The sequence below is a fragment of the Enhydra lutris genome, unplaced genomic scaffold, assembly GCF_002288905.1.
Source record: "Enhydra lutris kenyoni isolate GAN:26980312 unplaced genomic scaffold, ASM228890v2 scaffoldscaffold41, whole genome shotgun sequence".
Taxonomy (NCBI): domain Eukaryota; kingdom Metazoa; phylum Chordata; class Mammalia; order Carnivora; family Mustelidae; genus Enhydra; species Enhydra lutris.
The window spans coordinates 487,696-505,349 of record NW_019154125.1 but is presented as its reverse complement, the minus strand read 5'-3'; the positions used below and the strand labels follow the sequence as shown (position 1 = coordinate 505,349).

General features: G+C 33.3%; 1 protein-coding gene across 2 annotated transcripts in view; it reads left to right on the top strand.

Moving 5' to 3' along the window:
- Window positions 1-17,654, top strand: part of LOC111155467 (centrosome and spindle pole associated protein 1) — a 135,622-nt gene that overhangs the window by 86,396 nt on the left and 31,572 nt on the right. Inside the window, exons 17-21 of one of the 2 annotated variants that reach the window (XM_022515631.1) lie at window positions 6,840-6,992; window positions 9,877-9,989; window positions 13,132-13,281; window positions 13,682-13,828; window positions 16,606-16,710. In XM_022515631.1, coding sequence (XP_022371339.1) covers window positions 6,840-6,992; window positions 9,877-9,989; window positions 13,132-13,281; window positions 13,682-13,828; window positions 16,606-16,710 — 668 coding nt within the window. The remainder of the gene's footprint in view (window positions 1-6,839; window positions 6,993-9,876; window positions 9,990-13,131; window positions 13,282-13,681; window positions 13,829-16,605; window positions 16,711-17,654) is intronic. The other variant, XM_022515632.1, reaches the window with a different exon arrangement.

The following is a 17,654-nucleotide window of genomic DNA, read 5'->3' as shown; positions in this document are numbered from 1 at the left end:
GAAGATATGAGATTGATAAGCATCTAGTCAAGTCTTTACTATAGTGAATTTAAATTGTGAATTGATAGAAACATAGTAGTTACTGGGAAGGAGGTACTTAAATGCCTGAAACTTTGGTAAACACTGGAATAGAATAATTTTCTGGGACTTTCAAGCTGGCCTCTAAGATTATTTCCAGTTCATGCAATACAATGATGTTGTTCTGTATGTGTTTAGTTGGTGGCAGGGAGTAGGATAAATGTGGATTATTGAATTATAAAATACTGTTTTAGAATTGTTTGACCTAATAGTAATGAAGCAGACTTTTCTGTGTTTTTCATTTTTAGCAGTAATGTTTACTTTGCTTATTTAATGCGACAGTCATGCCATGTGATAGAAAAGTATACTATTTTATCAAATACAGTGGAACTCTTTTTTAAATGGTATTTTCAAAGCAGGTAAACTCATCGCTTAAGAGTTATCTGTTTGTGACTTGATCTGTTTTGGAGAGGGAGGGAAGGGAAGGAATGTGATTTATCTGTTCTATTTGAAACATGTTGTAAAGATCTGTATTCTTGTTTACTTCGTGTAATGACCAAGATCATATAATTTCTGTACTTTCTGTTGGCCCACTTTAATTTGGCAGCTGGCTTCTCTAGTTACTCCTGTTTTATCTTTGATCTTTTATTGCAAAGAAATTAAGGAAATTTAATGTTTATCCTTAGCTCTTTGGGGAAGATGTCTATAAGGGGAAGTAGTTATTAATAAATATTAAAATCTATTACCCAGATGACTAGAATAGCACCAACCTTTTTTTTTTTTTGCATCAACCCTCCCTTTTAAAGTAAATATTTCTCGTTTTTATTATTTGTGTGACACTTAAAAATCTGTTTCTCTTCTTAGCTCTTTTTTCATTAAAGTTCTTTTTAAGTTCCCATAAAACAAACAAACTACATTCTAAGGACTTTTAATGGGTGAATGAATAAACTGTGGTACATTCATGCCATGGGTTGCTACCTAGCAATTAAAAGAATGAACTATTGATGCACATAATAACTTGAAAGACTCTTCAAAGAAATTACGCTAAGTGAAAGAAGCCCCTTTCTAAAGGTTATATACATGTATATTCTTAAAATTGATTTTAGGGATAGTGATGTTACATGAATCTATCATATGTTAAAATTCTTAAAAACTACTCCAAAAAAATCAATAAAATTAAAAAATACCTAACCAATTTGAAAGACAGCAGAAGTATTTTAGTTATAACTGATTAATAGTGAGATTAAATGTTTCTTCACATATATTTGATTTAGTATTTGTATTTCTTTTATGGATAGTATTTGCCCCAGTTAGATTTATGTTTGTTTTTATGTTGATTATTGAGACACAATTTGCATATGACACAATTCACCACTTTTAAAGTGTATTATTCAGTGAGTTTTGACAACTGATTCCAGGAGCCACTGTCACAATCAAGATTCAGAACATTTCCAATTTACCCAACCCTTGCCAACACCTCTGATCTGCATTCTGACAAAATAGTTTTGCCTTTTGTGTCCTTTTCTCCTTAGTTTTAGTGGTTTATCCATGTTGTATGTGTCTGTAGTTTACTTCTTTTTATTACTAAATAGGACTCTACTACGTGGAGGTATCGTGATTATGTATCCTTTTACCAGTTGATGGGTATTTGGCTTGTTCACAGTTCAGGCGGTTATAAATAAAGCTGTTATAAATATTTACCTTCAGGTCTTTACGTGCACATAAATTTTCATCTTTCCTGGCTACATGCATAGGAATGGAATTCCTGGGGTGTATAGTAAGTAAGTGTATATTTAACTTTGTAAGAAACTGCTAGATCATTTTCCAAAGTGGTTGTGCCATTTTGCATTCTTACCAGCAAAGCACAAGATTTCTGGTTGCATTACATTCTCATCAGCCCTTGTATTTAGCCTTTCTATTAAGTAGGTAGGACATCTCATTGTGGTTTTAAAAAAGGCAAACAAAAAAGTTTTTATTTTGAAATAATTCAAGATTTAGAGAAGAGTTGCAAAGATATAGAGTGTACCCTTCACCTAGCTTCCCATGATGTTAACATCTTCAGTAATCTAGCACAGTGTTCTAAATGAGAAATTAAAATTTTAATTTAATGAGCTCTCCTTTCCCATGGAATGTTTATCCCTTTATAATATACAATACCTGGGTGGCTCAGTTGGCTGAGCATTTGTCTTTGGCCTGGGTCATAATCCCGGGGTCCTGAGATCAAGTCCCACATTGGGCTCCTTGCTTAGAGGGAGCCTGCTTCTCCTTCTGCCTGCTGCTCCCCCTGCCTGTACTCTCTCTCTCTCTGACAAATAAATAAATAAAATATTTAAAGAAAATAAAATATACAGTTCAGCAGTTTTTAGTATATTCACAGAGCTGTGCTACAATCACAAAGTCAATTTTAGAACATTTTGTACATTGAATTGCCTTGATACGCTTGTTGAAAATCAGTTGACTACAAAATTATTTATGGACCCTTTAATGTTCTGTTCCATTGATCTAGATGTCTGTCCTTATGCCCATATCATACTCTCTTGATTACTATAGCTTTGTAGTAAGTTTTGAAATTGAGAAGTGTGAGTCTCCCAACTTTATTCTTCTTTCTCAAGATTGTTTTGTCTACTTGACTTCCCTCCCTTCCATTTTCATTGAAATTTTACTATCAGTTTGCCAACCTCAACAAAAAAGTGTGGTAGGATTTTCATTGAGATTTCAATTACAAAAAGATCAATTTGGGACAGCCAGCATCTTAACTATATTGAGTCTTTTGATCCATGAATGTGGAATATTTATCTGCTTATTAACTCTTAGTTTACATCTTTTAGCAGTATTTTGCAGTTTTCAGGTATTGTAATATATTTTGTTAATTGTATCCATAAGTATTTCATGTATTTTAATGCTATTTTAAATGTTAAATAATACATTTAAAATTATCAGTAGTCATTTCTTCATTGCTCGTGTATAGAAATACAGTTGATTTTTCTGTGTTCTTGCTTAATGCATTAGTTTTAGTAGTTTTTTTTTTTTTGTAGGTTTTTTGGGATTTTTTAATGTAGGCAATCATGTTATTAGCAAACAGTTTCACTTCTTCCTTTACATTGCCTTCCTTTCCCTACCTTTTAGTTATTTTGCTTATGTTTTGCACTTGTTTGGAACTCTAGTACAATGCTTAGAAATCATGAGAACAGATGGCCTTGTCTTGTCCGATTTTAGGTGGAAAGCATTCAGTCTTTTCACCATTCAGTGTAATGTTGGCTATAGGTTTTTTTGTAGATTTATTTCTGTAATCAGGTCTAGGACATTCTCTTCTATTCCTTCTCATACTTTTCACGTGATTATATGTTGAATTTTGTCAAGTGCTTTTCTACATCTTTTGAAGTGATAATTTCATCTTTCTTTATTGATACATGGTGAGTTACATTGACTAATATTTTTAAGATTTTTTTTTTTTTTTATTTGACAGAGAGATAGCACAAGTAGGCAGAGCAGCAGGCCGCCAGAGTGGGAGAAGCTCAGACTCTCTGGTGAGCAGGGAGCCTGAAACGGGGCTCAATCCTAGGACTCTGGGATCGTGACCTGAGCCTAAGGCAGATGCTCATCCAACTGAGCCACCCAGGTGCCCCACATTGACTAATTTTTTAAATGTTGAGCTGCTCTTTCATCCTGGCATCAACAGGAGTAGGGAAAAGTTTCCTGTTTTGTTGCTAGAATTTACCAGTGAAGCCATCTGGGCAGGGAATTTTCTTTTTCTTCCTTTTTAAAAAAATTTTTTTTTAATAAATAAAAATGTTATAAATTTCCTTTTGAGTATAGCTTTAACTGTAGCACACATTTTGATATGTGGTATTTTCATTTTCATTCAGTTAACTTTTCTAATTTTGTGATTTTCCCTTGACCTATTATTTAGACCTGAGTTTTTAAAATTTCCATATATTTGCGTATTTTCCAGGTAACTTTCTTCTGATCACTTCTAGTATATGTTCTCTTTTGTTCAGAGAATATACTTTTTGTTATTTTAATATTTTTAAGTTCATGAGATTTATTTTATAAGTCACCAGTTAGATTTTCATTTGCCTTAGAGACTGTGATCTTAAGTGTGTATATTTTAAGTTAATTTTGAAATATGTGTTATTAGTCAAATTAGGGTTGGAAATTTTCGTTAGCTCTCTGAATTGACTTGTAGAAGAGTTTGTATAATCAGTCATGATCGCTGAATAATCTTGGGTCTATAGAAATATTTTCAGACATTTTCTTAAAATGTTTTGGTATTTTCCATCAACCAACAGCTAACTCACAAAATTAATTTGATGGGGCGCCTGGGTGGCTAGTCAGTTGATTGTTTGAGTCTTGATTTTGGCTTAGATCATGATATCAGTATCATGGGATTGAGCACCATCATGGTATCAGGATCATGGGATCAAACACCGTGGTGGGCTCTGTGCTCAGATAGGAGTCTCCTTCTCTCCTCTCTCTCCCTCTGCTCCTCTCCCAGGTCATGCATGTGCATGCTTGCTGTCTCTCTAAATAAATAAATCTTAAAAAAATAAAATTTTAATTTCAAAGTATTTAGGCTTATAAAAAAAGATAAATAAGGAGTGAAAAAATTTCAAATATTGTTTACTGTAACTATCACATGATTTAGTCCTGGTCTTATAAATTGTTCAGAGAGTAGGACTATTTTTCCATTTGTTAATCTGTAATATTTTCTTTTGTTATTCTCTTCTTTGTAGAATTATTCTGTAATGCTAGTAATTTTATATTAAATGCTATGGTATACATTTTAAATAAATGCCATTTTTCAGTGGCATCTTTGCAGTTGGCAAATTATACTCTTCACCAAAGTGCCTTTTTTAATTTTGATTTTTAGCTGATTTTAAACCTTTTATTATTCAAAGCACCTCACGGAAAGACAGACAAGAAGTGACTACTTGATTGATAGTGTTTTCCAATAAGTAGCAATATGGAGTTGTGATTGTTTAATCTGATAGTCTTAACTAATTATACACTCTGCTGACATCACTTTCTTTTTACATAAATACATTCACTTATTGACATTGAGAGGACTGTGTATAATCACAACAGTGAAGTAAAACATGTTCATGTGTTTGTTTATTTATAGAACATTTATCTCTTAATTTATGGTTTGTCTAAGTGAATATCAAAATGAGATTGCATTCCCTGAGCATTCATTAATTTGGTAACAGAGCTCAGGTTATCATCTTAGAAGGAGTGAGCTTGATATACCATACTCTTCTAATAGAAAATGGAAGAATACTGTATGTATTGTTATTTATAGTGACTTCTCATTTATATGGAGTGCTCTTACGCTGTTCTAGTGAATATTGGATGATGAGATAGTGATCTCCTATTTGAGTTTTTTAATGTAATTTGGTGACTTTAGGGACCACAGCTGTTAGTTCATGACCTCAACTTTATCATCATCCTTCTGTTTTCATTTATCTTCCATATCCAGTTAGATCCCAGGATTTGGTGGTGATTGCAGGAGCACCTAGCTACTTTTGCCTTACCAATTCTTGGCAGTTCTTTTTGCAATCAGTTTCTCTGTGGTTTCAGCTAGTCCCTTATTATCCCAGTTGTTTTGTGGAGAAGAACTATTTTTTATTTTGTTACAGCTTGTTTTTAAGATTGACTTGTTGTTTTACCTGATTCTTTGTGCTCAAATTTTTGTGATCTGTATGTGGTATCTACTGCTTTGTGACATATTATGTAACATGTAATGTTTTAATGTAACAGACATTATCTTGGGGTTCTGTAAGTCAGTTTTTGAATGGGTTAGCTGGGTATTTCTGTCTCAGGATCTTTCATGAGTTTGGGGTCCACAATGGCTCCTAGGGCTATAGTCATATGAAGGCTTGACTGGGACTGGAGAATCCATTTTCAATAGGGCTCCCTCACATGGCTCAGGAAACGTCTGTTCCTTGTCATAGGAGCCTTTCCATAGGGTTCCATCAGTGTCATTATGATAGAGTAGCTGGCTTTCTTCAGAATTAGTGATCCAGTAGATCAAGCAAAGTGGAAACCATAATGTCTCTTATGAAGTAGTCTTGGAAGTCATATGCCATCATCCTGCAATATTTTATTCATAACAAGTGAGTTACTAACTCTGGCTTATGCTTAAAGGGAGGGGAATTGAACTCCATCTTTTAAGGGAAGACCATCAAAAGAGTTTATGGATATACTTTAAAACTCTGCAGTACATGATTATATTTTTTCATTACAAATACTAATGTGGGGGTGCCTGGGTAGCTCAGTGGGTTGAGCCGCTGCCTTCGGCTCGGGTCATGATCTCGGGGTCCTGGGATCGAGTCCCGCGTCGGGCTCTTTGCTCAGTGGGGAGCCTGCTTCCCTCTCTCTCTCTCTCTCTCTGCCTGCCTCTCCGTCTACTTGTGATCTCTCTCTGTTAAATAAATAAATAAAATCTTTAAAAAAAAAAAACAAATACTAATGTGGTTGAAGAAATTTCACTATGACTTGTTTTGAATTGTTGCTGTTCTGTATTAAAGAGATGCCAACTTCTTAGGTAACATAGATATGAATATAGTTTTTATGAGTTGTCAAAGATCTACTGACATTCTTAAGCTCTCTACTGATTTTGAGTTTGTTTTATAAGTTATTTTTTGAAAATCTTAGAAGTTTTAATAATTCTGTTTCTATTTTCAGGGCACCAAGACACCATTGATTTATTCCAACTCTGTCCTGTTGTTTTCTCTCTGATTCTCTACTTTAAGAAAATGTATTAAGCATGCTAATTACAAAAGTGTATGTGTTGAAATAAATGGCTTATTTTTCCCTCTCAGCTGATTTGAATAGGATGCACAGACAAAATATAGATGCCTACCATAACCCAGATGCAAGAACATATGAAGATAAGAGGGCTGTTGTATCTCTAGACCAAAATTTAGCCACCTCAAATGCTGAGAACCTAGAAGATTCTACAAATAAAAACTCAGGTTTTTAATCACATTCTATTTTTTTTGTTTGTTGACGTTTCTAAAGTTGTTCCATAACATTTCTCTTCTCTTGCCTGACAAAGGTCATATTGTGATTTTGAGAACTTGGTTACACTGAGTCAGGAAGCATAACATGTTATTCATGTTATTTATAATACCTTTTCTTAAATATTTTGACAAAAGTGAATAGGGAAATATACTTTGCTTCTTAATACTATGTATTTCTTCTCAGCCTTATAACTTATGGATACTTTAGCTGCTGTTAAAATTTTTATTTTGCTGGTGGGAAGACTTTCTTAAAATCAAATAGTCTCTTCACACATATACAGACAAATAATCTCTCCTGCTTCTTATACCCATAACTATTTGAATTAGTGAAAATGCATCAGATGTGATATGATATATTGTACAAATAAATTGCTTATTTTTATTATTTTTATTTTAGTTGTTTATTTTTTACTTATTTTGTAATCATTTGCCTTCCCTTATGAAACCACAAAGGACAAAGAAATGAAGTTTAATTTTTTTAAAAGTTTAATTCTGTATCTGGTCACATTTCCCTTTCTTAAGCAATATTTTTGATTTTTTATCGAACAACATCCTTTAATTAAAGGTTCTATAAATAGGAAATTATTCAGTAGCTTTCTTTATGATTTGACAGGGAAAGTTGTCATCTTTCTTTATCAAGGTTATATGAAAATATGTTACATATTTTAAAATCAAAGGAAATTTAAAAGATATATCTATCACCTTGCACTATATTTTGATGCCTGTAAAAGTAATCATTTATTTACTACAAATTCTATTTTTGTACTTCCACTAAAGTTTTGATTTTAGACTAGTAAAGAGCTTTACATTAGAAAGTCCTAAAATATCCCTGACTAATCATTTAGTCTTCAATTTTTTTTTTTTAAATTTTAACCCATGACTGCCTGTCCAAACAGGCAGATATGATTAGAATCACCAGCCTTTCATCTTTGATGGTAGCACTAATCTCTGTGCTCTTTTTGAACATTTTAGGAGATGTGCTACTTGTGGTTTCCATGGACAGCTTGTACTACTGTTGGATCTCTAATTATGAGAAAGTGCTTTCTTGCTTTAGTCCACAATAGATTTTTACCCAGTGGATCGAGTCTTCATTTTTGGAGCACTAAAATTGAATTTTAAAATTTTTATGTAATTATTAATTTGGCTTCCACTCTTTGTATTAATTCATTGTGCAGTAAAAACACCTTTCATTTTATTGAAGGGAATTTTGACTTCTTTGGCTACATCATTATTTTTTTCTTCACTTCTTTCTTCTACTAGTCTCTATTGAGATCCCAGTTCTACGTACTCCTTCTCTAGCCTTTCTTCCACACCTGATGTTTGTAGTTGTGTCTTCACCCAGAACTTTCTTTTTTTTTTTTTTTTAACATGATAATGTTAATAATGATTTAGGCATCTAGCTCTGCTTATCAAGCAGAAACTTAACTTTGCTTATCAAACAAAAACACTGGAAAAAATCAAGTTTCTATGACCCTTTCCCAAGAAAACACACAAGCTGAATGATTAAATATCAAAGCAGAATTAACTGCCTATTGCCTTTCTGAACAATGCCAGGGTTTTGGTGCTGTGTATATTTATATATGTATATGTGTGTTTACACATACGCATACGCATGTGGCATTTTAATATTTTAAAGGCCTTAGGGAATTTGAATATATCTTAAAATTGAATGTTATAATGTGTGCTTATGTTTTATCTTCATTAGTCCTGTTTGAGGCCTTTCCTCAAGTTCATTTTTTTCTTTTACTTTATGGTTCTAGAATCAAGAACCATATTTATGAAGTCCATACTAATATGACTTAGTGTTTGCTTATTGTGATGCCTAGATACATTGGGTTAGAGCATGTGTTTCTGTATGATTTTATTTTAGTCATGCATTTATTTTTAAAAAACTGCTTATTTTTGAAAACTTAATTTTGTTTTGCTAATCCACCTTTTCATTATAACATTTTAAGTATTGAGTTGACTTTCTGCTGATCTATTCAAGTAAGCATTAGTAAACTTAAGCACAAAGGAAAAAATAGGCCTAAATGGCAGCTAAACTGCAAAGCATGAGTGAGAGAAAGAAATGCTTTAGATTGATGGTGTAAAGACTAAGTCAGTAACTAAAAAATAATATAAAAAGTTATGTGAGGCTTCCCTGCATTTGAAGAGAGACTCCTGGGGTATAATTATTTTTCAGGTTGCCTTTATGAAATCATTTAATCCTTCCCCAGAGTATTATCCTATTTATAGGAATATATAACATATTTTTATTGTTCATGTTATATACCATTACTTTGATTTTTTTAAAAAAATTATTGCAGTGATAAAATAATCATTCTAGTTTGTAAAAAATGTTTTCAGAGCTGGCTTTCTAATCTATTGTGAACCATAGATGGAAAGACTTGGAATTACTGATTTGTTTTAGAAGACAAAATTTTAAAATATATGTATACATACTAGATTTTAATATATAATTAAGAATATTCTTAAGAAGAGGGTATTTACATAAGAATTTAAATGTACTTTTTTTCTTATATAAATTTACTTTAAAGTCTTTGCTGTAGTTAAAGTTGTTTAGGCTATTATCTTTGTTTCCTTGGTGTCTTTCAGGTATAGACATAGTAGATTTTTCAACTATATTTTTGTTTCACCATTTTTCTTTCTCTCATTAGTTTTCAGCTGGTCTTCAGATTCTAATCTCAGCCTTCCTCTTCTGATTTTTGACCTCTCGACTTCCATAGTTAGCACATAATATTCACAGTATGGAATTAGTAGCAAACTTTATTTTTTAACCTTTATATTTTCTAACCATTGAGTAATGGTATGTTTTTTGCAAAATTTCTCTTTCAAGGTTATATGCAAACACAGAGCTCTCCTTTTGCGCGGGGAAATATATTTTGTGAGCCTCCAACTGAACTTCAGATTAAACAGCAAGAATTATACAAGAATTTTCTTCGTTTTCAGGTGAAGTGCTTATTTTATCATGGTTTCAAAGTTTTATTAAAAATTTTTTTTTAAGATTTTATTTATTTATTTGATAGAGAGATCACAAGTAGGCAGAGAGGCAGAGAGAGTGGGGGAAGCAGGCTCCCTGCTGAGCAGAGAGCCAGGTGCGGAGCTCGATCCCAGGACCCTGAGATCATGACCTGAGCTAAGGGCAGAGGCTTAACCCAGTGAGCCACCCAGGTGCCACGTTTTGTTAGAATTTAATAAACTAAACTTGCAAAGATTTTATTCACAGGATAAAGAATAAATTCTAAAATATCTCCACAGTTATTTAAGATAGTCTAATTTACATCAGATATAGGTAGTATTAAAATGATGTTATTTCATTTATATCTGAAAAAGGAATATAGAGACATGTTAGGCATGCCAGTTGTCTTACTCCTTTCTAAACTTTATTAAATCATTAATTGTTAAATAATTCTGACATTTCTAAAACTGAATGAAATAAAATATTCACTTATTAGGCGTAGAATGAATATGTCTAGATGCTTAATGGGTTAGTAGAAAATCAGGTTTTTTCCCAAATGATATATTCTTGACTCACTAGAGTTTGTAAATTATTAAAAACCAGATGTAATCACATTTTGCCATTATTTGCCTCATTTGTGTATGTAAGCAAATACCATTTAAAAAATGGTAGAAATGCCCAAAGGAAAACACTTGAGTATCCAGGGTTTATTAAACAAACAGAATTACTGAATACTCATACTGTGTCTACTTTTGTGCTGAATACTAGGGTTGGAGCCTGAGGTGAAAGAGAAGGACTCCTAATTTTCTTCTTACCTCCATGCCCCTTAACATCCCATTATCAGATTCATCCTGTGTCTGGGTGGTCTCCTTTTGATATGATTTCTCATGTTATCTCAAAAACTGGTAATAACTTTTCTTTTCTACAGAAAATATCCAAATTCCTTAGTCCAAGATCAAAGGCTATCCAGTAATCCAACCTCTTAAATTTTCCTTAAAAAGTTCTACTTAAATATGTCAACTTTCTAATCCTAATTATTGTGGACTCTTCAATAAGGCAGTGATGTAATGGATATGGGGTGACTGATCTGGCACTAGTGTTTAAGATGTATTTTTGAGGGATTTAAAAAATTGGAAGCAGGGGTATTTTACTAGAGTGGCAACAATGGAAATGGATGGAAAGACCTTTGTAAGGATCAGCAGAATGGATAGAGATATTGAATGCAAGAGAGTGGCGTCAGAAGTCCTTACAGGGGGCGCCTGGGTGGCTCAGGTCACCCCTGGGTGGCTCAGGGGGTGCCTTCAGCTCAGGTCATGATCTCAAGGTCCTAGGATCTAGCCCCGCATCGGGCTGAGGCAGGGAGCCTGCTTCCCCCCTCTCTCTATGCCTGCTTCTCTGCCTACTTGTGATCTCTCTCTCTATCAAATAAATAAATAAAATCTTAAAAAAAAAAAAAGAAGTCCTACAGTATTGGCCACTCATATAGCTGCTGATTGAGGGTCAGAGAGTCACCTATTGAACTTGAAATGCCCTGTGCTATACTGCCCATAATGACAGCAAGTCAAAATTATGTAACTCCTATTATACTTAACAAGTGTTAGCATGGTTTAGGGTAGAATTAAGGGGGAAAAACAATCTTGAAATTAGAGAGCCTTTTATTATTTAGAAGGTACTTTTGCATATAATATCTCATTAATCTTCAGGCTCACTGAAGAATGTATTATTATTTCTGGTTTATGACATGCAACTAAAATCCAGGCTAGGACGCTTACCCATGGTGGCAGAGCCAGCAAATTGTAAGGCCAGTGCTTGAATCCAGGTCTCCTGACTTTAAGTATCTTACGCACTTAACTTTTTAGAGGGCTCTAAGAGTCTTTCCCTCTGGAAAAAAGTAGTAGTAGGGGAAGGTTTGACTATGTCAGTTTTAGACTAAGTTTAGCCTTCAGTTCTCTCAGCCTATAAATCCTCAGTGCACCTGTGAATGGATTGCTCTCGAATGGTGGCTTACATGTTTTTCTTTTGGCAGCCCCTTAAAACTTTCCCTCACGAGCAAAATCTAACACAAAACTCTAAGAAAATTTAAAATATCTAAATGGTATTTATTATTACTATCAACACTAAAGTGTCAGACAAGAAGTATCCCCAAACTTAAATGTCAAAAGAAATGTTATAAAATGTTCAAATCTGTGTACCGAGATGGAAGCCTTAGCTCCGTGTATGCATAAAAAAGTAATACTGTTAAAGTTAATGCAGCAGAAGTCCTTATGTGGTTAAAATTTGATAAGTAATGTACGATTTTTAATTACAGCTTTAGACATAATTAACTTTAATCTTTTCAACTGTAGGATAAAATTTGGTAAAATAGATGCAGGACCCTTGAAGCACCTTTGTATTATACAGCGAAAACAGCTGACCTAGATGATAGATTTCCTGTTTCTGTTGAACTGCTGTGTAGCATTTTTTTAAAAGATTTTATTTATTTATTTGACAGACAGAGATCACAAGTAGGCAGAGAGAGGAAGGGAAGCAGGCTCCCTGCTGAGCAGAGAGCCTGATTTGGGGCTCGATCCCAGAACACTGGGATCATAACCTGAGCCGAAGGCAGAGGCTTTAACCCACTGAGCCACCCAGGCACCCCTGCTGTGTAGCATTTTTGTTGGAATGGCATTTCTGTGGATTTCTTGGGTTTGTGATCCATTTATGATTGTGACCCATAATGGAGAAATGACTTTGTAATTATGAGTGTGTGTGTGTGTGTGTGTGTGTGTGTGTGTGTGTGTGTGTGTGTAGTAAGAAGAAGAGGGAACTGAGTGTTAAATATGAAGTTTTGTTGTATAGATCATAAAGCACTCCTTGGAGATATAGACATTAATAACTCTTTTTACCAGATGACAAAACTGAGTAAGAATGTCTCCTTAAAGTCATTCAGTGAGTAAGTATTCGGTGGAGCTGGAATTTTACTCATAACTCAACATTACATAATGTAGCCTCCCTAATAAATATAGGAAACTGAAAAATTTAGGAACTTAAAAAGAGGGTATGAATGTTGAATTCATAGGATACTACAAAATATTACATGGTATTCTAACTTTCATTAGTTTCCCAAAGTAGTAACTAGGTTTAATTCTTCAGATTGAGGAAAAGAAACAAAGAGAGGAAGCGGAGCGAGAGAGACTGAGAATTGCAGAAGAAAAAGAAGAAAAACGGCTTGCAGAACAGAGAGCGCGAATTCAGCAAGAGTATGAAGAGGAACAGGAAAAGAAAAGGGAGAAAGAGGAAGAGGTGCATTTTTTTCCTACTTTCTTTTTCTACTTACCCTGACAGTGAAATTTTTATTTTGTCTTGGAAAGGTATTACAGAGAAGAACAATCCTAGAGTACATTTAGAAAATTTCAGATCAGTATCCATTTATTGGATACTATTGTATTGAAGTAAAAACTAAGTTAAGAAAAGAGATAAGTGATGATTTTTTTAAGCCAAAAATTAGTTTAGGCTGACCAGGATGTTATAAAAGATGCCTAATACTTTATTGTTAAATAGACATCTTCTTTTTATTAAAAAACACTATTATCATCTGTATCTTCAATTTTATCTCTTTATTTCAAACAAATAAGGCAACAGGTATTTGAATGGACTATAGGATGTATGTTTGGAGTGTTGTATTTTTCTCTTTATTTTAAAGCAAAGGCTAAAAAATGAAGAGCTTATTCGGTTAGCTGAAGAAAGACGAAAAGAAGCAGAAAGGAAGAAGAAAGAAGAGGAAGAAAAACATAATTTGCAGCTTCAACACTACTATGCAAGAGAAAATATAATCGGGGAAGAAACAAAGGTAAGTTTCAGACAAAAATGTCAATTAAACCTGTAGTTTAAACCACTTTCACTGTGGCCTTTTTAGCAAAAGGGGGAGTGGAGGAGATGCTTTTTTTCCTCCCTTCCTTCATGCTACTTCATCTGAGTACAGCACACTGAACTTCCTATATAGGTCATGTCATTGCTTTGCTGCTCTTTGCCCCTCAGTGAATATAAGGGGTTTATTTACCTTAGTCAGTCTTGCTCCCATGGTCTGTGGAGTAGCACCCAGCCAACTATTCGTGAGAAGAGTTAAGTACAGAAATGGAAAGTGTCTGGAAACTTTTGTAGCAATTCGTCAAAGTAATTATATGTCTGTTGGATCTGTAAGAAAGTTGGACTTAAATTGTGTAATGTCTTTTTAAAAATTTTTAATGTATTTGGTATTTCATTTTTACTGTTTTACACTTTTATCCTTGATGGATTGGAAATTTAAAAAGAAACTGCTGGGTCTCGGTGGACTGGTTTAAAGTCTGTATCTGAGACTGGTTGATATTCACCATTACATGTGTGGTGAATCAAAGTTATCAGACAGAGGTTTTCTCTCTAGGAAGACACTTGGCCTCTATGAAGCTCCAGTTTACACCCTTGGTCATTTTTCAAAGCTGTATTTCAAATTTTATATGCATAAGTATCCCTGGGGATTTGTTAAAAATGTATCTTGAGGTCTTATATACAAAGTGTCTGATTTTAATATGAGGGTAGTCCAGGAGTGTGCATCTTACAGGCATTCTTGGGGGTTCAGATGTAGTTGGCCTGTGGACCACATCTTGAGAAAAACTCTGTATGTGCTATAGGTTTAGCCCAATTTAATGTAAGAAAATGGTTTTCAGAAATTTAGATTTATACGGACATTATTTCTTCTAAGTAGCATTCACAAAAAGACTACTTTTTAACCAGTGGGCTCATCTAGTGTACTTATGATGTAGTTTGGTATACTATAGACAAAGTGAGCCATTTTTGATGGGTTCAGATACACTAACTGATTTCTCACCTCAGGATTTTATGGTGATAGAAATAAGTGTTTGCAGTTAGAATCTATTGAAACATTATTTGAGAGAAAATTTGTAAGTAACACCTGTGTTTTTTGTTTTATTTATTTGCAGTGTTCTAGTAATGTTAGGCAATACCATTTATTCTTAAAGTTGTATATATATTTATTCTGCCTTTTAAAATATTATTGAAATGTCATTCATTCATTTTTTAAATTAATAGCATTTATATTTTTTAGAGCCACATTAGGCTTATAGCAAAGTTGAATGGAAAACACAGAGAATATTTTCTTGTAAAATTATTTAAAAATGAAAGATAATTGTTAGTTTTCCAGTTATGTTCCTGCCAATTTCTTATTATGTTTAAGAGAAAATGCTTTCCTTAGGAAAATAGTTTTATGACTGTTCTAGTTCAATTGTGAAGTACCATAGTTTTAAATCAGTTTTATTCCCTTTAATGTATTTTGCTTTCAGTGATGAAGTTATCATTACTAGCTGTAATTTTTCTTTTACTCATTTATGCCTGATATATTTTTGTCCATTTTCTTAGTTTTTACTTTTGTGTCACCATTTACTTTTTATTTAGCTTGTATATTTGGTTTGTTGGATTTGGTTTTATGGGTTTTTTTTTAATTCAGTTTTTTATCCTAATCAGAGAATTATCTTTTGAACAGTGATACCTAAATCCATCAATCCATCTGTTTTTATCATACCCAATATATTGATCATATTAATTGAATTTCTGACTTTTTTAGTTCTTTTATGCTTCCTTGATAGTTATTTGTTTTCTCACTATGTGGAGCATGCTTTGTTTGCTTCATCCTCTGTGGTCTTTTAGAAGATTTCTTTTGTTTTTATAATTGTGTTTGTGGTCATCTAGTGGTCTTAAGAAAAAAGAAAATCTATTTCTAACTTTGTCAAAGTCACCAGTGAAAGTGATATTTGATTTTGTACCATGCAAAATGAACAGTTCAACATCCATACATACATACATAGTCTGGTCTGGGTGTTTTTTGTTTTGTTTTTGTTTTTTTGTTTTTTAACCAGATAATTATTATTGGATTTTGTTGGGAATTTTTATGTTCTCTGCATTTTGATTTTAATGTGAAGTTGGGAGCTGTTAACTTTATTATGCCGTAAACTGAAACCCTCTTTTATCTCTTATGGAGACATAGAACGCTGTTGTGATCTGGAAAATTCCCTCATTGTGATGCTCTTGGTGACAAGGGATCTAGGTTTTATAGGTTGATTTATATTATTTTCCAGAAAATAGTTTTTGTGTTTTGTGTTGTCCTGTTTCTTTTTATTATTAAGACAAGTATTTTTCTTAGTTCTATTTTTTGTTTTTGTTGTTTTCCTAATACTTGGTATGCTGCTGCTTTACTTAAGTTTGTTGAATTTTTTTGTTCTAATCCGAGAGTCCTTTTGTTTTAAAATCTAAATCAATTTATGTTTATCATAACTGATGTTTTCGATCTTACATAATTGAATTTCTGACTTTGTTTTGGTAATAAGTATTTTATTAAATAAAAGCAATAGCATTCTGAACTCCCTAAATGGTGTTATTAACTATTAGGAGTGTTTGTGTACACAGACACATATATATGTATACATACATGTATGTGTGTGTGTGTATACACATACATATGTTGGTGTGTGTGTATATATATATACATATTTGTTTATATATGCGTGTGTGTGTATACATATACACACATACATATATATGTATGTACATATATATACATATAATTTTTTCCTCCAGCGCTTGAGACAGCCTTCTCCTGTAGTTCCTGCTCTTCAGAACAAAATTGCAAGCAGACTTCAAAGACCTCCTTCAGTTGATAGCATCATAAGTTCCTTTATTCAGGTACATATTTTTTCTTTTGATTTGTTCATCTTAGCTAAGTTATTTCCGATGAGGGGAATTGAATGAGATTTTTTTTTTTTTATTCATCATATTTAGCTATGTTACAGTTTTTCAGTTCTGAAATATAGACAATGTTTGCATTTATTTATTGCATCAGCTGTAACTGATAATGCTTGGTGCCATAAAGTTTAAATTCTTTTGACAGAGTATAATTTAGCAAATGGTTTTTGTCCAACCCTCTCAAGGCCTTTTCTTTGGTAACATATTATCTGGCTAGCTATAGTTATGCTAATGAAGTCCCTTAAACTTTCGACTGAGCTGTGATGAAAAGAGAGCTAGGAGAATGTTCCAGAAGAGTTGATCCTTGAGTTGACTCTTGAAGAATGAGTAGGAAGTTGGCATAATGAGGAGGAATCAAAATCATGGAAGTATAAACCATATGGCACACATGGAGAAGAATACACCATGGTTTGGTCTGGCCTCAGAAGGCCTGACCAGGGCGTCAACAGAGGTAGACGTCAAGACATAAGTAGGATGTTGTATGGAGTTTGGCTTTATTCCCATAAATGAGTGGATACCAAATGGACTAATTACCAGAATAGACAAAGCAAATGTTAGAACATTATCCTGAATCCCACCCTCTGAGATTCTGATTTAGTAGGTGTGTGGTAGATAATGAATGGGGATGCTTTGTAATACTTTTAGGAGAATGACGTGTCATAAGTCGGAGAATGGCAATATTTGTTTTATATAATGTTCTCTCAGGCATGGTGTGGAGATGTATTTTGGAGGTTGGATAAGACCATAAACATGGGGAGAAGTTACAGTGGTTTTGCAGAAGTCCACTTGTGAGACTTTCAGGACTCAAAGCCAGTGACACTAAGAACTGAGAATGGGTGAAAATTTTAAGACATACTTAAGAGACACAAGTAATGGCATTTACA